Source organism: Rattus norvegicus, chromosome 11 (assembly GCF_036323735.1).
Source record: "Rattus norvegicus strain BN/NHsdMcwi chromosome 11, GRCr8, whole genome shotgun sequence".
Classification (NCBI taxonomy): Eukaryota; Metazoa; Chordata; class Mammalia; order Rodentia; family Muridae; genus Rattus; species Rattus norvegicus.
The window spans coordinates 47,088,505-47,111,753 of NC_086029.1; the positions used below are offsets into that span (position 1 = coordinate 47,088,505).

Here is a 23,249-nt window from a genome sequence, read left to right on the forward strand (position 1 = left end):
CACACATGCATCTTGAACTTCGAGCTACAGCAGCCTTGGAAGATGGACACCTTTGAGCCATCAGGCTTGCTGTAGGCCTTTGCTCCAACTTCCAGCCCAATGTTCTAAGGATCCTGCGCTCCCTGCTAGCTGCAGCCACCACCACAACCACCACTGTGAAGCTGTCCTCTCCCAGACTTCAGTGCTACTGTGTCACGTCCACACTCACTGCAGAGCTGGCTGGCACTTCAAAGGCAACTTGAATAAAAGCCAAATGCATTTTCCCCAACAACTCAGCTCCTGATTTCTTCCCTCTGTGCTCACAATGGCGTAATCTCTGTTGCTCTGTCAACCAGAATGCTGTCATGTTAGAACCCTGGCTTCCTGCCTCTGTGTCTTACTTGTTACTACCGCAGGAGAACGGCCTCTTTCTATGCCAGGCCTGCAGTATGATCTCCCGGAAGTGAGTAAAATGGCCTCCTTGGTCCCATTGATCCTTTCCCAAACGCCTGCTGTTCCTCACCTCAGGGATTCTGGCCATTCGTGCCTGGCATTCGAGACCATAGCTACGTTGCCTCAGTTCCCATTCATTCACATGCCACACCACATTCGCTCCCAGCACCACCACGCACTAGGCACTGCGCCAGGCATTTCATGCATCCAGGCCTCTCAGTGAGCTTGTGCTGTGGCTTGATGTTGTTGGTCCCTGAGGGTTCATGGGCTAGAGCAGCGGTGACCTGTGGGTCACTGCTCCTTTGGAGACTGAATGAGTCACCATCAAAACAACCCACAGATATTTACATTCCAGTTCATAACAGCAGCAAGATTACGCTTAGGAAATAGCAGCAAAAATAATGTCATGGTTGGGGTCTCCACAGCATGAGGAACTGTATGAAAGGGTTGCAGAATTAGGAAGGTTGAGAACCACTGTGCTAGAGGCATGGTCCCTTAGGACCAACCGTAAGCATGTCCAACCTTCTAGCTGTGGTAGGCATTTTCATCTACAAGTGTCACACTTGAGAACTGGACAGTCAAATTAGCAGGAAAAAAAAAACTCACAATGTTTGCAGTAGGTTTCTGATTCTGCATTGGGTAGCATTCATGGTTGTCCTGGGATGTCCTTGGGCTGCAGGCTGGAGTGCCTGCCTAGAGGGAGGTGTGTAGGTCCTGAGGGATTGCTGTCCTCAGAAGGGATTAATGGAATTCCCACAGGACTCAGTTCTCACAAAATGTGATGTTACAAAGCAATAGGTGTGTTTGCTTCTGCACATGACTGTTTCCCTTCCTGTTTCCCGGAGAGTTCTGCCAGAGGCCAGACTGATGGGGTTGCCCAATCTTGGCCTTCAGACTCCAAAACTGTGAGCTCAATAAAGTTTACCTTTACCCATTACCCAGCATCCGGTGTATGTTATAACAACAGAAAACAGATAAGTATAGTGACTCAGGGGGTTGGGGATTTAGCTCAGTGGTAGAGCGCTTGCCTAGCAAGCGCAAGGCCCTGGGTTCGGTCCTCAGCTCCGAAAAAAAAAAAAAAAAAAAAAAGAAAGAAAAGGAAAAAAAAAAGTATAGTGACTCAGGCAACTTGGGAGGCTAAGGTAGCAAGGTTACTTCAACCCAGAGGGTCAAGACCAGCCAGGGATTATAGGAGACCTCTCCATTAAAAACTTAAATGAAGGCTGGAGAGACGGCTCAGTGGTTAAGAGCACTGACTGCTCTTCCAGAGGTCCTGAGTTCAATTCCCAGCAACCACATGGTGGCTCACAACCATCTGTAGTGGGATCTGATGCCCTCTTCCGGTGTGTCTGAAAGAGTAACAGTGTACTCTTTTTTTTTCTTTCTTTTCTTTTTTTCAGAGCTGGGGACCGAACTCTAGGCAAGCGCCCTACCACTGAGCTAAATCCCCAATCCCCATAAACTCTTTAAAAATTAAATAAAATAATAAAAAACAAACTGATACATGTGCAAAGTAGCCATTGTGCCCTCTTTCTTGTGGAGGAGAAAAGTGGGATTTAGAATAACTGAGTGACTTCCTCCAGCCCTCAAAACCAAATGAGGAAGCTGAAATGAGGGATGAATTTATGGCTTTCTAGCTCCCTGGATGAATGGAATGCAGTTCCCACAAGGATGATACCCGGAGACCTGAGCAGTGGCTCAGTGGGTAAATGCACTTGCCAAACGGGCTGGACGCTCAGAATTCACCCGCTGGAACCCATAAGTCGACCTCTGTGCTTCACACACATGCTGTTGGCACTCACACAGTTACACATACACTTGTGCATATATCATCATCAAAGATCCACAAGAGGCACCTTACAGAAGGTTCCAGGTTTGTCACTGTAAGCCCGGAGGACAACCTTCTGTATCAAAATCAGAGGAGCTGGGACTGTCCCTAACTTGGGCACACCCAAAGGCTGTGGGCGGGAATTATTAAGGTCACCTGAGGAGACAGCTTGCTCTGAAAGCACAAGTGTACAAGGTGAGGAGGAGGGGGAGGAGGAGAAGGGAGAGGGGAGGGGAGGGGAGGGAGGAGGCGGCAACATAGGATGGACTTTCTATCTAGTCACTGAATGTGAACAATTCAGTGCCAGCTGCAGAAACTTCAAGTAGGGGGAATCCAAAGTTAAAAATTAAAAAGCTGGGGTTGGGGATTTAGCTCAGTGGTAGAGCGCTTGCCTAGCAAGCACAAGGCCCTGGGTTCGGTCCTCAGTTCTGAGAAAAAAAAAAAAAAAAGCTGATCAGCCAAGAGTGGTCCTCGTGCCTATAACCCGACTATTCCTGAGACTCAGGAGGATCACTGTTAAGTTTGACTACATAGTAAGTTCCCAGGTGGCCTGGCATAGAGTAAGACCCTGTCTTTTAAAAAAAAAGGTTTCAATTTACTGAGTTCAATGCCAGGCACAGTGCTGTGTGTCTATCATCCCAGCACTCAGGAGGTGGAGGCCAGCCCAGACTACAAATGGAGTTCCAGGCCAGCGGGAAACATACTGAGAAACTTGCTAAAACTTTTTAAGAAAGAGATAAGCCTGTCGTAATAGCTCACAGGTGTGCTGCTTTGATGGAGGATAGCCCCCAGATGCTCATATTTCAATACTTAGCCATAACAGAATGGAACTGTCTGTGAAGGACTAGGAGGTGTGGTCTTATTGGAAGAAGTATGTCACTGGGAGTGAGCTTTGAAGTTTCAAAAGCCCACACCAGGTCCATTCTCTCCCCCTTCCCCTTCCCCTCCCTCCCCCTCCCCCTGTTGACAAAGGATGTGAAGTTCTCAGCTAGGGCTCCAGTGCCATGCCTGTCTGCTGCCTGCCATTATGATAATGAGTCAATCCTCTAAAACTGTAAATAAGCCCTTAATTAAATGCTCTCTTTTATAAAGAAAAAAAGAGCTGCCTTGGTTTCTCTTCACTGCAACTGAACAGTATAAAGGAGCTCGCTGAGCAAGCCTAGCAACTTGAGTTCAGTCCAGGAACCCATGTGGCAATAGGGGGAGGGAAGCAACTCCATAAAGTTGTCCTCTGCCCTTCAAGAGCAGTGCACATGCGTGCACACACATGATGATGATGGTGGTGATGGTGGCGGTAGTGATGATGGTGATAATGATATTTAAATAAAGGTCTGACATGCAATATGAAATCCTGGGATGGATCCTAGGCCAGAAAAGGCGGCACTAGTGGGAAAATGAGTGAGACCTGGAGCCTGCACGTGCGTTCGTATGTGGCACTGAGTTAGGACTGATCCATCCATGGTTGTGTAAGGTGTCAATGTTGGTGGGAGCCGAGGAGAGATGAGGGAACTCTCATACTATTTCTGCAACCCTTCAGCAAGTCTCAGGCGACTTCAGAATAAGAATTAGAGAGTGACTTTCGCCTTCATTCCATTAGCACTCCTTTTTCTGTCCCTAAGTGACTATGTAGCCATAAGCAAGTTACTTCATCTTGCTGAGTCCTGGTTTCTCATCTATAAGAAACAAAATGAAGTGACAGCCAGGCATGCCGGCAGATAAATACAGTTTGGTTACTAGGGAGGCTGAGGTGGGAGGACCAGGCATTGGATGCTAGCCTGGGCAACAGAGAAAGGCTCTCATCCTGAGCCAGCAAGATGTTTAATAGGTAAGGTGTTCATCGTGCAGGTCTGATGGCTCAGTTCCACCGGCAGAACTCACATAAGGGCACAAGGGGTGAACAGACCCTACAAGGTTGCCCTGACCTCTGCATGGACCACCATGGACTGTGTGCACCCACACACACTTTTGAACATGGGGCAGGAGATATGCTCGGAGGTGACAAGAACCCAGATTCCATTCACATACACATGGTGGGTCAGGCGCCCTCTTCTGGTCTTTGCAGGCACTGCTTGCCACAGCACACATTCAGGGAAACACACATAAAATACAAATTAATATTTAAATAAAGGAAATACTGATTTTAAAAAATTAAGTTCCTAACCTCATGTTTTTAAACAGATGAACAGAGACTAGATAGTTTCCAGTTGCCTCCCGTTGTCCCTGCAACTCTGACACCCGGATCCCAGCACAACTGCAACATGACTCAGCGACCTAGGCATCCCACATCCCTGGTGCTCAGCACCATGCCTGCACCAGTAGGTTCTCAACAGTTTCTGAACCTAAAAATCCTTTTTTTTTTTTTCCCAGCGAGTCACAACTGCCATCTCTTTTGCCTGCTTGGCTATTAGAAAGCAAAGTGCTCACAAAACTTTGAAAGTAAATCCATCTTCACCAAGCAGAGGGGAGAGGTCCTTTACAAGCAGAGTATATGGAACTCAGCTCTTGGCTGCAGGAGGGAGGCCCCTTCCTAACAATCAGAGGGGACCTGGGGGTTGAACAATACACACAGCTTCCAGATGAGCCCCCATAGCCACTTCCTCCCGCAGTCACAGATTTCTAAAGTCAAAGCTACCTCCGTGGCTGAGGGCTGAAGCTGAAAAGGGGTGAGCCCCATTCCCATTTCATCGACAGGGGTGAGGTGACCTCACGTTCGTAAACAGTAAACCCCAGTGTAGAGAGAAGCTAACTACTGAAGAAGCAGAAAACATGAGGCATCTGGATTGAGCTGGCTTTCCACCGCCAGTTTCCTACCAGATTCTGGCCCTGAACAGATGACAGTATCAAGATCGGTCAAGCAAAGCCAAGAAGGGCCCCGCTGTGAAGAAATTATTCCTGCCTATAAATAACTCCCTCTAGGGGGACAAACAGAAACATCAAAGCCAGGGCACTGGAGACGAGCTGGGCAAGACAGCTAGCTCCTCAGGAGCTAGAAAGGAAGTGTGTCCCTAGTGGAAGCCACGGTCACCATGCAGCACGTACCTGTAACGCCGGGCGGCCACGGTCCCTCGCCCATGCTACTGGTCTGAGCTACCCGCAGCTCCAGGAGCGGTAACAAGCAGGGAAATGCACGGGAATGGGGCGGCGCGACTTTGCCAACCACAGGCAGGTGGCAGCCTCGTGAGCAGGAACAGACCAGGGAAAGGGCCAGATCCCTGCAGCCCCAGATCCTGGCCACACCCCAGCCAGGCTCTGGCCTCCAGCCACACGTGAAACTTCGGGGACCTCCAGGACCTCCAGGACCTATACACACAGGGTCGCTCCTCAGTAGCTCAGCCTGCCCCACAGCAGGCTGGTCCTTAAGGGATGCTGTCCTTCGTGGTCAAAATGTAACCTCCCTGTAGAAACCCGCAGTACCCTAGTCCCCTCCCCACCCCCATCCCTGTAATGTATTGCTTGTACTCCTGTGCCTGCCTGACTTGGTTCAGAACCCTCTGGAATAGATGCTTGGCTGCCGCCCCTTCCCCGACCCCCTACCTCAGGTAATAAACACCATGGAAAGTTTTGCTTAACGGGTGAGAAAAGAGAAAGCAGATCCAGCCGCCTTAGAGAGGCACGTTACTCCTCTGCCCCCTCAGCTGTGTGAGGGAGGTTCCTATTAATACTTACTCTTCCAGCTTTCCCTTCTCCCCCAGGAACAGGAGGCCTGAGAGAATCTCCATTCTTATCTCTAAACCCGATTCCTTCACTTTCTTCTCAACAGTTTCAAGAAGTCCCGCCCCTTTTCTTTTATCTACAACACACACACACACACACACACACACACACACACACACACACACACACACAGAGGCATCTCTCTTTATAATACTATTTTTAGACATTCTTACTACTAGTTTACCTAAGCTAGCCATGAACATTCCCTGATCCTCCTGCCTCAGCCTCCCATTAGCTGTAATTACAGATGTGTGCAGCCAGGCTCTGGTACAACTGGAGGAGGATTCTTTATTCTGGGTATGACCCCGGTTGGCACCTGAGATTAACTATGATGCTCTTCTGGTCAGAGAATGAGGGAGTGAGACTGGGTCCCTGCAATTCAAGGGTGATCCTGATCAGCGATGGGTGTCCTCAAACACACAGTTCTCTGTGGCTACAAATGTCCTGCACCCAAGGGTTCTGCACCCCTTCTTCAGGGCCTGTCTGCCTCTCCCCGGTGCCTGCTCACGCACACAGTACTGCAGAGGACAGTCCCTGCAAAAGCTAGAACACATCTGAGTTAATGTTGTTTGGTTCTTGTGAAGGGCAAACCGGTGCAGACCTCCAGTGTGGCAATTCCTCAACAACAACAAAACTCAACAACAACAAAACTCAACAACAACAACAAAACTCAACAACAACAACAAAACTCAACAACAACAACAAAACTCAACAACAACAACAAAACTCAACAACAACAACAAAACTCAACAACAACAACAACAAAAAGCAAAACAAAACTCCAAGTAGATTGGTCATATGACTGACCCAGCTATTCACTGCAGGGCATGAGCCAAAAGGACTCTATTTCCTGCCTGGGGACACAGGCTTACCCATGTTCACAGCTCCGTAGTCACAATGGCTACAAGAGAGAAACAGCTTGGATCCCTTCAGTTGGTGAGTGGATAATGAAATTGTGGCAGTTACATACGAAGAAAGTTTATTCAGTGGTGAAGGAAAATGAGACTTGCAGGTCCATGGATGAAGCTGGGAGACATTATAATGAGTGAGGTAACTCAGACCAGCAAACCAAGCGTCACGCCCTCACGCACTCCTGGAGCTTACTGTCAGGCTTTAGATTTGTGAACTTAATGTAGAGTGCGTCTGGAGTCCAGGGAACTAGAAAGAGGCCATTATCAGGGAAGGAACGGACCAGGGGTGGGGTGGGGGGATAGTAGAACACTGAAGGTGTTCTGAAGGTGGAAGAAGGTTTAATTGGAGAGAGGGATGGAGGATAGGGCTGAGGAGGAGATAGGGTCATGGAAACTAACACCAGATTTTTGGAAAGTCCAAAGGAAACCTCTTAGTTTATAAGTGTAAGAGTTACTTTTCTGTTGCTGTAATGAAACACCACATCTTCAACAGCAAGCATGAAGCAATCGGTGAACTGGACGTGGGCTGAGGCTATGTCTTAGGGTTTTACTGCTGTGAACAGACACCATGACCAAGGCAACTCTTATAAGGACAACATTTAATTGAGGCTGGCTACAGGTTCAGAGGTTCAGTCCATTATCATCAAGGCAGGAGCATGGGAGTGTCCAGGCAGTCTTGGTGCAGGAGGAGCTGAGAGTTCTACATCTTCCTCTGAAGGCTGCTAGCAGAAGACTGGCTTCCAGGCAGCTAGGATGAAACCCACACTCACAGTGACACACCCACTCCAACAGGGCCATACTTCCTAATAGTGCTACTCCCTGGGCCAAGCATATACAAACCATAACAGGCTAAGAACTCTCAGACCTTATTCCCAGTGGAATATTTCCTCCAGCAAGACCACGCTTCTTTTTTTTTTCTTTCTTTTTTTTTTTTTGGTTCTTTTTTTCGGAACTGGGGACCGAACCCAAAGACCACACTTCTTAAACATCCCAAAACAGAACCACCAACTAGGTACCATGTGTTCAAATACTTGAGCCAGTGAGGGACATTTCTCACTCAAACTACCACGCTAAGTTTTCTAAGAGGGATGGGAGGGGGAGTTCAGGGTGTGTGTGTGTGTGTGTGTGTGTGTGTGTGTGTGTGTGTGGTAGGATGGGGGCTTCACCCACCCATAAACCATAAGCTAACAATTAAAAACCCCAGTGCCAGGTGTTAGATGCCTCTGTTTGAGCTGTTAGCCAGGAGTGTTCCAGAAACCTCCAAAATAACACAGACCATTGCTGGTGCTCTTGGTTGCCCCTCAGAACTTAATAGTAAGACCCTTTGTGTTGCTGAAAACACAAAAGTGGTCACCAAACACGGAGAAATCAAGTTAGTATTAACCAGTAAGTTTACTCCCTGCTAGCAAGGCTTCACAGTGCTAGCAGGAACTGTGGGCTGCAGAGGGGAAACCCATTGATAATCGCACCCAGTCGCAAGCCCTGTGAGCTTTAATAATGAGGAGCATGGAAAGAAATGCCGTGCTTGAACTAGAGGATCAAATGTTAGAGATAATTAGCCACTCTCTGGTTGGATTTAAGCCTGTCTCCACTGGAGGAAATGCAAGCTCGGGCTGTGAATGTGGCCAAGAAGCCATGGGTGGAAGTTCATTAGCCCTAAGAGTGAGGCTCTTACAATTATTCTGTTGAATGGAAATACCATTGAAACTTCCCTCCAAATTCTTACTCTGCACCCATAAATCAGTACAGCTCTTAGACCTCAGAGAAGGTTCCTGCAGTGGACAGTAGTTAATACAAAATTCACAAGTGGTCAGAGTGCAGAGAAGAGGTGCAGTGCAGTGCTCCCCCACAGGTGTGGTATCTATGTGCTATATATGACAGTCAGTACACACACACACACTCACACACAACACAAAGTCACACACACAACACACACAGACATAGAGCACACATACAACACTCACACATATAACACACTTTCTCTCTTACACACACACCACACACACACACACACACACACACACACACTCATAAACTCACACAGGCTCACACACACAAGTATGAAATACAACCTCACATATGACCTGAGAGTTAGTAACTAAGATTGGAGTAAAACATTGGGTAGGAGCTGGAAAGACGACTCAGCAGTTAGGAGCACTGGCTGCTTTGCTGCTTTTGCAGAGAACCCAGGGTCAGTTCCCAGCACCTACATGGTGGTTAGCAACCATGTAACTTCAGTTCCAGGGCATCCCACACCCTCTACAGACAGGCACACACGTGGTGCACAGATATATATGCAGGCAAAACACCAAAACACAAAGTAAAAATAAATAAACCTTTGAAAAACAAAGAAGCTATGACTGCAGCAGCTGTCCCAAGAAATCTGGATTACTTGGAAGTGGCGACCGAGGAACGTGCCATGGCTTTTGAGTTTACTATTCAGGACATGGTGACAAGTGCGGGAAGACAAATGCACACATGCTTGTGACACTGCATGCTCACTCACACACGAAGATAATGCTAGACTCCTCCCAAATGCCGGCACTGGCCACCTCCCCATTACCAGTGGGTTTTGTTCTCAGCTCAGTATTTCAAGGTCAGGAGTTCCGTGTTTGTTTTTCCATTCAGATTTTAGATTTCTGCTGATTTCCACAAGTGCTTTGGAGAATCTCCGCACACACAAAGCTGCACACTGGTTGGGAAAACCTCCTAGAGGCAGTGCTCCAGCTAATTACAGAGGCCGCATTGTCCAAACTCTAAATCTAGGTCAGAGCAGCCCCAGGATAGAGGCAGGGGCACGCAGTTCCCAGGGACACGAGGCTCCTTGGACAAATCGCGCACCTGTTTACTGAGGGTGTGGCATGCGCTAGGCCTTTACCCTACAATTGGTAACAAAGGCAGAGTGATATTTTTAAGGAGTAACTTTCTAAGTTGGGAATTTTTAAATGTTCTACATAGGGAGCATATGTTGGTGCATGCAGAGTAGTACAGAATGTTTTCTTTCCGCAATGAAATTCAGCTGCAGAAATCATGACCCTTCATCCATAAGCATTCAGGGTGTATTTCCTAAGAACACTTCTCTTACCCAATCACGCTGCAGTAACTGAATTCAGATTTAAATTGCCCCATAGCTAAAGTCTGCCAGCTGTGAGATTTTCCCAGGACTATCAGGTTGCATCCGCTGTGGTTTGAATGGGTCCCCCAGAGCCCTGTTGTTGATTCTCCTTTGGTCTGTTGAGGGGGCTGGAACTTAATGGGGGTGGGGATAGGTCAGGAAGGCTCTGCTTTTGTGAATGGTTTTAGGCAGTCTCCGTGGAGTTGGTCAGTTCTCCTGGCGGCAGCTTTTCTACACAGTGACCCTTCTCCACTATATGATGACATTTCAAGGTGTACATTTCAAGGTAGCACATGACATCAGTTCAACCCACACTGGTCATGCTGCTTCCAGTCACACTGTGTAGGTGATGCAACAAGTTCCTTTTTAATCTTTATAAAACATTGTCTCTGGAGTGACACTCCGAAACGGTAGTGTTTTGTTTTTTGGTTTTTTTTCCGGAGCTGGGGACCGAACCCAGGGTCTTGCGCTTGCTAGGAAAGCCTTCTACCACTGAGCTAAATCCCCAATCCCGAAACGGTAGTGTTTATTCCTCCATTATTCACCCAACGTTTGTCGCACCTGTTGTTTGTGTGTCTAAACCATGATTGTCTCACTGGGCTGCTCCTCCAGTATCTTGTTATATATGTTTATTCTACTACAGCTCAGAAACACCCCTCTACTATGCTCACCTGTTCAATTTTGTTTCCTTTTATTTTTGCTCTCACCTGTGAGTGGGGAATTTTTTTCCCGTGTGTGTGTGTGTGCATCAATGCACATGGGTGTGCTTGCACTTGTGTGCTCATGCATGTGGTGGTTAATCCTCAATCATTCTTCCACCTTACCACTTACTCAGGATCTCTCAATCAAGTCCAGAGCTGCATGATATGACTGGAATGGGCCGGCCACTCCACCACTTCACGAAGCCTTTATGTGGGTTCTGGGGCACTGAACTCGAATGCTCACCCTGTATGACAAATGCTTGATCACTAAGCCATCCCTCGCTCCAAGTCTTTCCTCCTCAGTGTCATTGTCTGGTACTGCCAGTCTTTCCTCCTCAGTGTCATTCTCGGGTACTGCCAGCATTCACTCTCAGGTTGTGCCAGCCTTGACAAATGAAACTCTATACCCTCTGGACCCCCCCCCCCCATCATGTCTCTGGCACCTCTGCGTTTCTGGCAGGAGCCATTCCTGGTCCATCTCTCAGTCTCCCTGAAGGAGGCATTTCTCCAAGGACCACTGACTCCTTTTCATGGACAATGATATTTAGAAACAAAGACATGGGCCCAGGGAATTCTCTTTCCTACAGGTGGCCCTGCTTCCAGGCGCTTAGAAATAGTTGCCTAAAAATAAATCCAAATGAAAAACCTTTTATTCCAATCCACAGGGTCCCCTTTTCTCCTAGTGAGGACCCTGGTTCCCAGCACTATCATTGAATTTAATGATTTACTTAAATCTATCACACTCTCTCTCTCTCTCTCTCTCTCTCTCTCTCTCTCTCTCTCTCTCTCTCTCTCTCTCTCTTTTCTCTCTGTCTCTCTCTCAGAAAACTGTTTCACTCCCTGATTGGTTGACGGTACCTTGGTCTACTGAGCAGGCTGCTATACTGGGCAGTTCCCTATTGTTTCCCTTTTTAGCGCAAACATCTGTGAGAACGCCTGCTATCAGTCAGCCACCTCTTACACCAACCCTGACTCTGCTTGCCCGTCTCCTCTGGTCAATGCACCTTGCTGCTTTTAGAAATTCCACAGGTGCCTGACCATAAAGACACGAAGAATCACTGTCCCCTCCACATTTACGTTCCGCATCCTGTAGAACTTCTCTTACGGTTGTGTCACGCAAGATACCCAACATCTATGACACCTTTGCTTTATCTCCAAATGCACTGCAACTCTAGCCACTCTACCTCCTGGCAAGATGGACAGAAGGTACACATGGCTGTACATAGCGGTACGGCCCACTCTGCTTCCAGATGTGATGCCCTCTTCTGGCCACTACAGGCACTGCACACATATGGTGCATTTACATACAGTCAAACACTAATACACATACACTCTTTTTAAAGTGAAATACAGAATTACCTGGAGACAGTGGCACACACCTATAGTTCCATCATTTTAGAGACAGAGTCAAGTGGGCTATGTGAGTTCAAGACCAGTCTTGTCTAAATATGAAGTTCAAAAACAATCCAGGCTAAATGAGAGACCATCCCCTCCTCCTACACCTCGGCAGGGAAAAAGAAAGATAAAAAGAAAACGCAAGGAGCTGGAGAGATGGCTCAGTGGTTAAGAGCGCCCGACTGCTCTTCCAGAGGTCCTGAGTTCAAATCCCAGCAACCACATGGTGGCTCACAACCATCTGTAAAGAGATCTGTTGCCCTCTTCTGGTGTATCTGAAGACAGCTACAGTGTATTTACATATAATAAATGAATAAATCTTTAAAAAAAAAAAAGAAAATGCAAAAATTTATTTTCAAACGATGTTTCTTACTTACAGGTAAGGGCATATGCACTTACTTCTACTTTATTTTTGGTTTTGATGTTTAGATGGTGTCTCATGACTCTCCCAGGTTGGCCCCTGCCCTAGTCAGGTCCCTATTGCTGTAATAAAGCCCCACAACGGTGGTGGTTTGAAAAGAGTGGCCTCCACAGGCTCATACATTTGAATATTCTGTCTCCAGCTGGTGAATTGTTTGAGGAGGATCAGGAGCTAAGGCCTTGTCTCATGGGAACTGGGCTTTGAGATTTTAAAAGACTGGAGGGCTGGGCCATGGCCAGTGCCCACCTTCAATCCCAGAACTTGGGGGGCAGAGGCAGGCAGATCTCTGAATTTGAGGCCAGCCTGGTCTACAGAGTGAGTGGCAGGACAGTCAAGGCTAAACAAAGAAACCCTGTCTCAAAAAGAAAAAGATACACACACACACACACACACACACACACACACACACACACACACACCACTCACGCGCAGGAGAAAGACTGGAGGATTCCCAGTGGGCTCATGCTGGCCGCTCTCGGTGCCTCATAGTTGTGAATCAAAATGTGAACGATCCCTTCACTCTTCCATCAGAAATCAACCCTCAGAAACCCAGACGCAAACTGATCGCCTCCGTGTAGAAGTTCCTTTGGCCATGTTGTTATCTCAGTGACAGAAAGTGACTAAAGCAACCACAAGCAGGGAGGAGAGGGTGTGTCTTAGCTTACAGCCCTCAGGCCACACTCCATCCCTGAGGGAGATCAGGACTGGAACTCCAGGCAGGAACCTGGAGACAGGAAGTGAAGAGGAAGCTGTGGAGATGGCAGCTCACTGGCTTGTTCTCCACAGATGCACAGACTGCTTTCCTATGCTGCCCAGGACCACCTGTGCAGGGGGCACCACCCACAGTGAGGTGCACCTCCCACATCAATCAACCAAGGCAGCGCCCTCACAGACTGGTCTACAGGTGGATCTTGTGGAGACATTTTCCTCAAACCCCCTCTTCCAAAATATATCCAGGTCTATGTCAAAAGGACAAAAACCAACAAGCACAGCCTCCAACTAAGTAGCCCAGGCTGGCCCTGAGCTCCAATCCTCTCATTTCCACTTCCTAGTGCCAGGACTGTAGACATATTTGTTTTTCTGTCATTACAACTGCTCAAGTAGATACTTGACACTTTATAGTCCTAACCACAAGACATCATTTAGCAAAAACCAAAATAGCTAATATCACGCAGACAGTCACGGACCGATGCAGCAGTAACTGACTACAGCATGCTGCAGGAACAAAGAGGAGCTCTAAAACCCCTGCCCAGCCTGTTCAAATGGCCAACAGATATCAGGATTGTTGAATGCTATATGTTTGCCCAAACGATTGGCAATTTTAAAGATAGTATGGAGCTGGAGAGATAATGGCTCAGTGGTGAAAGCAGTGGCTGCTCTTCCAAAGGACCGCGGTTCAATTCCCTGCACCTACACTGGAGCTAGCAAGTCTATAACTCAGTTCCAAAGGACCAGACATGAAGGTGTCTGCTTACCACTCAAGGAAAGCACAACTACCCACATGCGCGCATGCACACATGCACACAAACAAACAATGAGGGGTAAGTACAGGAGTGGGGTAAGTACACTAGCTGCACAAGGGTCAACACCCAAGTTCAAATCCCTAGCACCCACATAAAAAGCTGGGCATAGCTACACGTGCACCTGTAACTCCAGCACTATGGGGTATGGCTGGAGCTTGCTGGCATTCAGATAAATAGGAACCCTGTCTCAAGGGAATGAGTGGCAGACCAGGACCCCAGACATCCTCCTGTGGGTTACTCAGGAAACAGGCACAGCGCTCTCCCTCTCCATCCCCTGCACATCATCTCTCTCTCTCTCTCTCTCTCTCTCTCTCTCTCTCTCTCTCACACACACACACACACACACACACACACCCCTCAGAAATGCTTACAAAGTCTCTCAGTGACAAAGACCTAAATGAGAGTTAAAACCTGTGTATCAGAGAGAGAAAGACCCCACCAAGAGGAGAGACAGGACCCTAACAGATGCCCCTCACTTGTGCTGAAAGCTTCAGGAGGTAGCTTTAGATTATTATTGTCCACCTCAGTTCCTTGTGAAGCCATGTCTACACAGACTACAGAAAAGCTGGTGACCCTCAGCTGTAATTGTATGGATGACCAAGAATTCCAAGCAATAAACCCAAAAACCCTCTGGCCACATTTCTACCAACGCTGATGCTTTCATAACACTTTGCAAATACGTTTGTATCTATTACAAAATGTCTGAGATACCTGGAATTTACCTTGGTTTATTTTCTTAAATAATAAAAAGTGATTTAGGGGCTGGGGATTTAGCTCAGTGGTAGAGCGCTTACCTAGGAAGCGCAAGGCCCTGGGTTCGGTCCCCAGCTCCGAAAAAAAGAACCAGAAAAAAAAAAAAAGTGATTTAGAGAAACCTCAAATGAAGATAATGGTATTACTTTCATTGATGGTGTTTCGTTATAAATACTGTTTATCCAATCCCCACCCCCCCACCCACCCCCGGCTTTGCATAAACTGTCTTCCTGTTTGAAGAGGCCTTTCACTTTCTTTCATTTCTCCAGGATAATTATTTTCTTATTCTTTGAGGGAGGAGTATCGGGGACTGAACCTAGTCCTGACTCAGATAGACAAATCCTCCCCCACAGAGCTGCACCCCTAACCCCAGAATTTGGCTTAAGACAAATCCCAGGTCTTGAAAAGACAAAACCCATTTAAAATCTTCCCTACATTCTTTCATTAAAAGTGGTAAGTTTTTACTACTTCTCCCTTCTCACACACACACACACAAAATAATAGTTCCACAGCATTCGTGTATGCCTAGCTTCCTTCCATTTGCCGGTGAAATCTAGAAATCACTCTTTGTCAGATGACATCTCTTCGGCCCAAACGAATGGTGCTGCATTGCGGATTCCTTCAACCAATTACTGGTGTGCTGGCACTGACGCTGTCTACAGAGCTGTGCCCCTGCAGGCGACTACACTGAGATTCACAAGCCTCCCTATTGCGGTGTTCCTGAAGGGTTAGTAGGTACAGGACAAATATATACGAAGTGCGTGGACATCATCAAAATTCCCTTTACTAGAGTGATTCCACCTTTCATCAGCACGGATGTCTGTTTCCCCACAGACTAGCAGAGCCCCACGGCGGTTTGAAGGCACAGCCTGTGCTCTGGCTCTTGGAGAGATACTGAGTATCTTTCCGCCCAGCAGAAATCAGGCATTACGTCATGTGGTGTGCGTCCTCCCTGTCCTCTTTGACTTTTTTGTTACCCTCAATCCTCAGTTTCCACCTACGGACACTAATCCTTCATCTGTGACGTATGCTGAAATGGTTTTGATCACTTATCAGTTGTCTCTTATATTACTTAGAAGTTTTTTTCACCTACGCAATTGCTTTCCTCTTTCAGGAGGGCGGAGGCGCTTCCGGTCTCGCGGCGGCACGCATGCGCAATGAAAGTGGAGCGAGGTTTCCCGGATGAGGCCCCACCGGAAGCCCCGCCCCCGGCGCCGAAGCCAGATTCGCAACGCTATGGCTGCTGACCGCCACCTACGCTGCAGTGCCGGGACGACGTACAGGCCAGGCCCGCCATCCCGCCGCTCGAGGGCCCCAGCCCGCCGGCGAGTTCCCGACACATTCCAGAGCGGCGCCTCGCTTACCTCGTAGCCTGGGGCGCGGCCGCCCGCTCTGCAGGGTGGTCGCGCTGAGACCCCACTGCGCCCCCTGGCGGCCGCGGCGAGCAGCGCGCGGGAATGCGCACTGCGCCAAGCAGCCCGCGCCTCGGGAACGCGCCGCCAGGCTGCAGCCTGCCCCTGCAATCTGGATCCAGAGCTCCCCGTCCCCTGCAAAGCCAATCGCGCTGCCTCGCGTGCCAGACACATTTGCCTCGGGGTACCATCCTGCGGCGTCTTTTCCCAGTACCAGAAGACAGTTGCTCAGATAGCCCACGCAGCGTCTAGCAATTCAGTTCCAGAGCCAACCTCCGCGTTATCAGGTCCCAACTATTATAATTGGGAAAGCCGGCCTCACATAAGATGGCAGCCCCAAGTGGGTGTATAAGCTACCCTCATTTCTGCTCATCCAGTAGGAATTGCGAGATGCCCACACGGGAAACCTACTTCCCAGGCTTAAGTAGTTACCTAGAACAGCGCTTCCTAAATTTTCCACTCCCGAACATAGCACCCCTGAGTTTTCTCACAACCCCGATGTATAGCTACATAGTTTAAAAAATCAAACATTTATTAACAATAAGTTGTAAGTTAATTCTTAGGCTACTTGAAGGCAAATCTGCACACTAGTGTGCTTGGTTTTGCATAAAGAGTACATACGGTGAATAATATTTGGTACTGTGGAACAGAGTATTGTGCTAGTGCATGAGGAGAAAAGGATTATTTCAGCTCCCACTTGTAGCCTGTCATGAAGTCAGGGTAAGATCTGGTGGAGGCAGGAACTGATGAAGAGCGCAGGATAGGGGAGGAGGTGCTCACTGGCTTACCCTTCCTGGCTTCCTCAGCTAGGTTTCTTATACAAACCAGGATCACTTGCCCAGGCATACTACAACCACAGTGGGCGGAGCCCTGCATAAATCAAGAAAAATACCGCCAAGGATTTATCTGCTCTATAAACCAGCCTTGTGAAGGCATTGTTTCTTGAGGTTTCCGATTCCCAGATATGTCAAGCTGACAACAAAACTAACTGTCACAGGTGTCTTCTGTATGTTTCAGAATTGATTAATATTTGATTTTACAGTCAGTGCCAAGAACACCACCTCACATAAATATTTGTGTGAGACTGCAGAAGTATGTTTAAGGCCATATTATGGGGGGGGGGGGTGCAGAGGAAGTGCTGGGCCTCCAGGAGGACGAAGAAGTTACAAACCTTCACCAGCATTGTGGGGCACAGGGTGGAAATCCTCATCAAAACCCCAAAATTACTCATGAGGAAAAGGGACAGCAGCTGTAGGCTCTAAGAGCAGACCTTTCTGCTCAGGCCAGACCCATCCCATCCACTTCCACCTCCTCTTCCCTTCACTAGCTAGGACCTCAACTGCTGGCCGTGGGGAGCTCAGTGGTAAGAACTCAGAGACCTTCAACCTCTCCCTTCCTGCAGGGGGTGGTTGGAGGGAAGGGAGGGGGCAGTCCCAACCTCTGACCCAGCTGGCCTAGGGGTAAAACTGGGCAAGTGCATTCTACATGGAGAGTATGTTTGTGAGTTAAGGTGGTCTTAGAATCTAAAAGCAGACAAGTTTGAAGCTGGTTATATTATGAGTTAAATTAAAGCCAGGTCATGGCGGCTCACATCCATAAGTCAAGCTCCAGAGAAGCTGAGGCAGTAGGATTGCCACGAATTTTTGGAGAACCTATCTCAAAAAAGCAACCAAATAAAAGATTAACAAAAGCCCCGATCTCTAATACCTAGGCATATGACCTTCGAAATGGTGTGGGTGGTCATCTGACTGGTGGTTCTCTAGTGTTAGTGGCACCTAGGTTGGGAAGGTGAATCTGAGGCCTTGCATATGCTAATCACTGTCCTGCCACAGACCTACAGTCCCAGCACAAAGGTGTTACAGCAAAATGCAGCACAGGAAAAATCATCTGGAGGCAGGGTGTCACACAGATCAGAGTGGAGAGAGGCTCAGGTAGGGAAGGCTGTGGCCCTACCCACACGTGGAATGAGGCAGGAGATTTAAGATTGGCTGTACTTCAAGCATGCCGTGCTGGGTGGGATATCCAATCCTACCAACCGGCCAGTTTCACCAGAGTGCGGCTACTCTGCTCGATCTGGGCCCGAAGCAGAGACCTTTCTCTTGCTTTATTTTTGGCATGTATATTGGCATATGCACTTAATGCACATTTTAGTTTCCCAAGGAATATAGTTTACATTTATATTTTAAAATCATTCTTATTTCATGTATGTTTCATGTATATGTATGTGTTGTCTGTGTAAGACGATGCACATACGTGTGAACTCTCTGGAGACCAAAAGAGAACATTAGATCTCTTACAGCTGAAGTACAGGTATTTGTGGGCTATCCATATGAGGGCTAGACTCTGAACTTATGGTTAAGCATTTAAACGTAGCTTTTTATTGGATATTTTTTATTTACATTTCAAATGTTATTCACTTTCCCAGTTTCCTGGACATAAGCCCCCTATCCCATTCCCCTCCCCTTCTTCTATATGGGTGTTCCCCTCCCTAACTCCCCCCAGCATTCCCCTACGCTGGGGTGTCCAGCCTTGGCAGTACCAAAGGCTTCTTCTCCTGGTGCTGTCCAACAAGGCCATCCTCTGCTATATATGCAGCTGGAGCCATGGGTCAGTCCATGTGTACTCTTTAGGTAGTGGTTTAGTCCCTGGGAGCTCTGGTTGGTTGGCATTGTTGTTCTTATGGGTTTCCAAGCCCCTTCAGCTCTTTCCATCCTTTCTCTAATTCCTCCAACAGTGGTCCAGTTCTCAGTTCAGTGGTTTGCTGCTAGCATTCGCCTCTGTATTTGACATGTTCTGGCTGTGTCTCTCAGGAGAGATCTATATCCGGTTCCTATGAGCATGCACCTCTTAGCTTCATCAATATTATCTAGTTTTGATGGCTGTATATATATGAGCTGTGTACCCATATGAGACAGGCTCTGAATGGCCTCCAAACTTTGCCTCCATAACCCCTGTATATGTAGCTTTTATTTTCCAGAGGTCATGGTTGTCTCTGAGGCTCACTGCCTCAGTCTGCTAACCGAGGCCTACACCTGGAAGCTTCTAGCCTCTGTAACAATGTAATCAAGGCTTAGAGTGTTTCAGCCCCTGAGATTTGCTGCTGAATAAGCTCACGGTTTTGAGCTCTTTCTGGTCTCTGGCTGGCTGGTTCAACTCAACTTTCTGGCTCAGACTCCTCTCCAAGCTGACAGATTCAACCCGGCTTCCCTCAGCCACTGATTGTTTGCTCTGCTTGGCCTCAAACTAACTCTGGCAATCCATTCTAATCTCCTGGCACAGTCTGTCTTCACCTGTGTCCAGCTCGCTCTCTGTCTCTCTGCAACTTGTAAGGAGAACTGTTCAGGGTGACTCCCGTGGAGACAGATGTCCAGAGACTTTGACATTCTTGGGAACCAGATGAGATGACAGTGACTCCTCCTTTCTCCTCTTCTCTCTGTGCTGCTCTTTCTCTTTTTAAAGATTGATTTATTTATTATTTATAAGTACACAGTAGCTGTCTTCAGACACACCAGAAGAGGGCATCAGATCTCGTTACAGATGGTTGTGAGCCACCATGTGGTTGCTGGGAATTGAGCTCAGGACCTCTGGAAGAGCAGTCAGTGCTCTTGACCACTGAGCCATCTCTCCAGCACATATGCTGTCTCTTCCTCTTAAGAGGATTCTCTTTCCTCTTTCTTCTCATGAGAGCTGGGTATATGCTATTCTGTCAAATCGTCTCAGATTTGTCACTTTGTCTGCCACTCAATTAGACATCACTTTCAAACATGGCTGCTTCCTTCTACAGACTACCTTTACCTTCAGTGTTTGGGATTAAAGGCGTGTGCTAAGGGCTGAGCCACAACACGTCTAGAAACGTGATTTGTTTGTTTTTTCAGTAAATAACACAATCTTGAGATTCACAGTGTGATCAAATATCCTGCAACAGTAAATTAATTAAATAAGAATTAATTAAATAAGTGTATCTGGATCTGTGGCTCAGTTGGTTAACACTTGCCTAGCATACATGAGGCCCTGAGTTCAGTTTAGCCCTGCAAAAATAAATGTAAAAGAATGCTTCCTGAAGGGGCTCGAGACCCCATATGAACAACAATGCCAAACAACCAGAGCTTCCAGGGACTAAGCCATTACCCAAAGACTATACATGGACTGACCCTGGACTCCAACCTCATAGGTAGCAATGAATATCCTAGTAAGATCACCAGTGGAAGGGGAAGCCCTTGGTCCTGCTAAGACTGAACCCACAGTGAACGTAATTGTTGGGGGGAGGGCGGCAATGTGGGGAGGATGGGGAGGGGAACACTCATATAGAAGGGGAGGGGGAGGGGTTAGGGGGATGTTGGCCCGGAAACCGGGAAAGGGAATAACACTTGAAATGTAAATAAGAAATACTCAAGTTAATTTAAAAAAAAATGCTTCCGTTGTATCTTTAAAGATTCCCATTGCTCCCTGGGACAATATAGTGACACATCAACATGTTCCCCATTGATAATATTCCCTCCCTCTAGCAGGTTGTTAGCATTTCACCTAGGCTCCACCTAACAGTTACCTAGCAACAGCCAGGGATGAACCTGGCTTGCTATAAAAAGCTCTCTCTCAATCTCTCTCTCTCTCTCTCTCTCTCTCTCTCTCTCTCTCTCTCTCTCTCTCTCTCTGTTGTGCTGGGCAGTATTCATGAACCCCAAAAGACCACCAAGGAGACGTTCCTGATGTAATCACGTTAGGGTCTCTTTATTACAAGATTGGGCTTGGGCTCTCCCCCAACTCAACCCTGACATAGCAAGACTGGAAGGCAGAGCAGTCTCCAACCTTCAGCAGGACAGGGTTTATAGGGAATGGGAATTAGTGAGGGAGTGTCCAACTAGGCAAGCGTCTAACTGAATGTCTATTGCAGGCCGACAGGTGGGTGATCTGAAGCAAGATGGTTTACAACCACAATCCGTCTGAAAGTACATCTGAAACGATCAGACTAATCTTTGATTCACTGTTGCTAGGAAGTAGCTAGGGGGCAACTCTGGCCAAGGACAAGCCGTGGTGGGGTCCTTCCTGGTACTTGGGTGCAGTTTGAGTTCAGCTGCAGGCCTTTTTTTCTTTTTCTTTTAAGATGATGGAGTGGGTTTGGCTTCTCATCTTCATCTTTCCTTTCTCTCTCCATCTGATCTCTGCCTCCTTCTCTTCCCCATGTGTCCCAGCCTCTTTCCCTCTTTCTCTCTTCCTCCTCTCTCTTTCTGTCCTTCTCTGTCCCCCTCCCTCCTCAGGCTCTACCCCCTCCCCCAGGTCCCAAATCAACTTCCTTTTATATTAGCGCTGTCGCATGGCTTGATTGTTCAGAGGGACCCCTTGGCAGAGTCCTCCAAGGCAACCTCTCACACTGCTCTTTTATAAAACACAACTCAAGTGTCCACAGAGCATCTTACAAGACCAGATAGAGTCCTAGCTGTCTCTTCATGTCTGTTCCGGTCTTTCTCTACCTGTTACATTTTCAACTAGATGAAGGGTAACACAGAATAATAACTGTGCTTCCTTGCAACTTAGCCTGGTCATGTGATCAGGTTCACACTAGGACACAAGCAAATGTGATGCATACCACATTTGGGTCTTATTCTGAAAGACAAGGTATTATACTACATATTTGTGGGTGTCCCCCAGCTGAAAATTCATATTTAAGCCTAATTCTCAGCATTGTCAAGGAGGTGCTAGGAGTCAATTAGGACTCTGGGAGTCAATTAGTTCACGGGAGTGAATCATGCTAAGTGGGGCTAGTGCTGATGTGCCAGGAAGCATTCATGAACCCCAAAAGACCACCGAAGAATCAATTCCAATGCAATCACATTAAGGTCTCTTTATTACAAGCTCGGGCTTGGGCTTCCCACCAACCCTGACGCAGCAGGAAGGTGGAGCCCTGAGCCTAGTTTTAGGCAAGCATTTATAGAGGCAAAAAGGGGGTATCTAGCTTGGTTCACATCTGACTGGGGGGCCATTCATTATGGCCTTCAACATAATTGGCTGGGGCTGGATGCCAGACCATAACCTTAACTTCTGCTTTTTTCCTGATTGGTGGTTGTTAGGAAGTGAAGTGTCAGGGGCGGGTTTGTAACCTGGGAGTGCAGATTTGTGGCGGGGTAACCTGGAAACTGCTGCTAGGCAATGGACCTGTTAGTTCGGGTTTAACCTTAGGTCAGGTTCTCTAAGATGGAGTCTGAATCCAAAAGATCTGGTCTCTCAGTGCCCGTGTCTGTGTGGTTAATTTGATTGCTAACTTGACAGGACATAGAGGCACATAGAAGACAAACCTCTGGGCATGCCTTCAAGACTGGGCTAGTTGAGACAGCAAGACTGGCCTCATATGCAGCTTGGATTGCACCATTCCATGCACCTGGCTGAATAAAAACAGAAAGCTGATCACAGGCATTCACCTCCCTCTGTCCCCTGACTGTGACAGAAGCTGAAGAGATGGCTCAGCAGTTAAGACCCCTGCTATGGATCCCTGCCTAGACTTCTGTCTCATGCAGGGCACTGTGTTTGTGATCTAAGTGCAGCCAAACTCACCATATACGACATGGAGATTGTCCTGGGCTCTGGGAACAAAAAAAGGTTTTATCAAATGTAGGAAGAAAGACAAGCACTTTAGCAATGAAATACAGCTTGTTCACATAAGAGACATTTATAGAGTATCTATTACACTTAGTCATTGTCCTAGCAAGATGTAGCCGCTGGTGATGTGAGGCCCTGGACTAAGAGTGAACATCATTACACTGTAGGGAAGGGTGGAATGCTAGGCAAGTTTGCTCACTTTTTTTGTTTTTTTTGGTTTCTTGGTTGGTTGGTTGGTTGGTTGGTTGGTTGGTTGGTTGGTTGGTTTTTCAAGACAGGGTTTCTCTGTGTATCCCTGACTATCCTGCAACTTGCTCTATAGACCAGACTGGCCTTAATCTCAGAGATCTGCCTGTCTCTGCCTCAAAAGTGCTAGATTAAAGGCTTCACCACCGGGGTTAGCTCAGTGGTAGAGCGCTTGCCTAGCAACTGCAAGGCCCTGGGTTTGGTCCC

The 23,249-nt window shown here is 47.6% G+C and overlaps 1 protein-coding gene across 10 annotated transcripts in view; it reads right to left on the bottom strand.

Moving 5' to 3' along the window:
- Hlcs (holocarboxylase synthetase) overlaps positions 1–23,249 on the bottom strand; it is a 197,621-nt gene that overhangs the window by 163,014 nt on the left and 11,358 nt on the right. The window contains exon 1 of one of the 10 annotated variants that reach the window (XR_010055942.1): positions 16,158–16,416. The exons of 2 other annotated variants lie outside the window; for them this stretch is intronic. Coding sequence is in view for 4 of the 8 variants with exons in the window: in XM_063270413.1 (XP_063126483.1) it covers positions 16,158–16,379 (222 nt within the window). In the remaining 4 variants the exon portion in view is untranslated. Of the gene's footprint in view, positions 1–5,299; positions 5,620–16,157; positions 16,417–23,249 lie in introns of those variants that run through there. 7 more of the 10 variants (XM_063270413.1, XM_039088792.2, XM_039088794.2 and 4 more) reach the window with 7 other exon arrangements.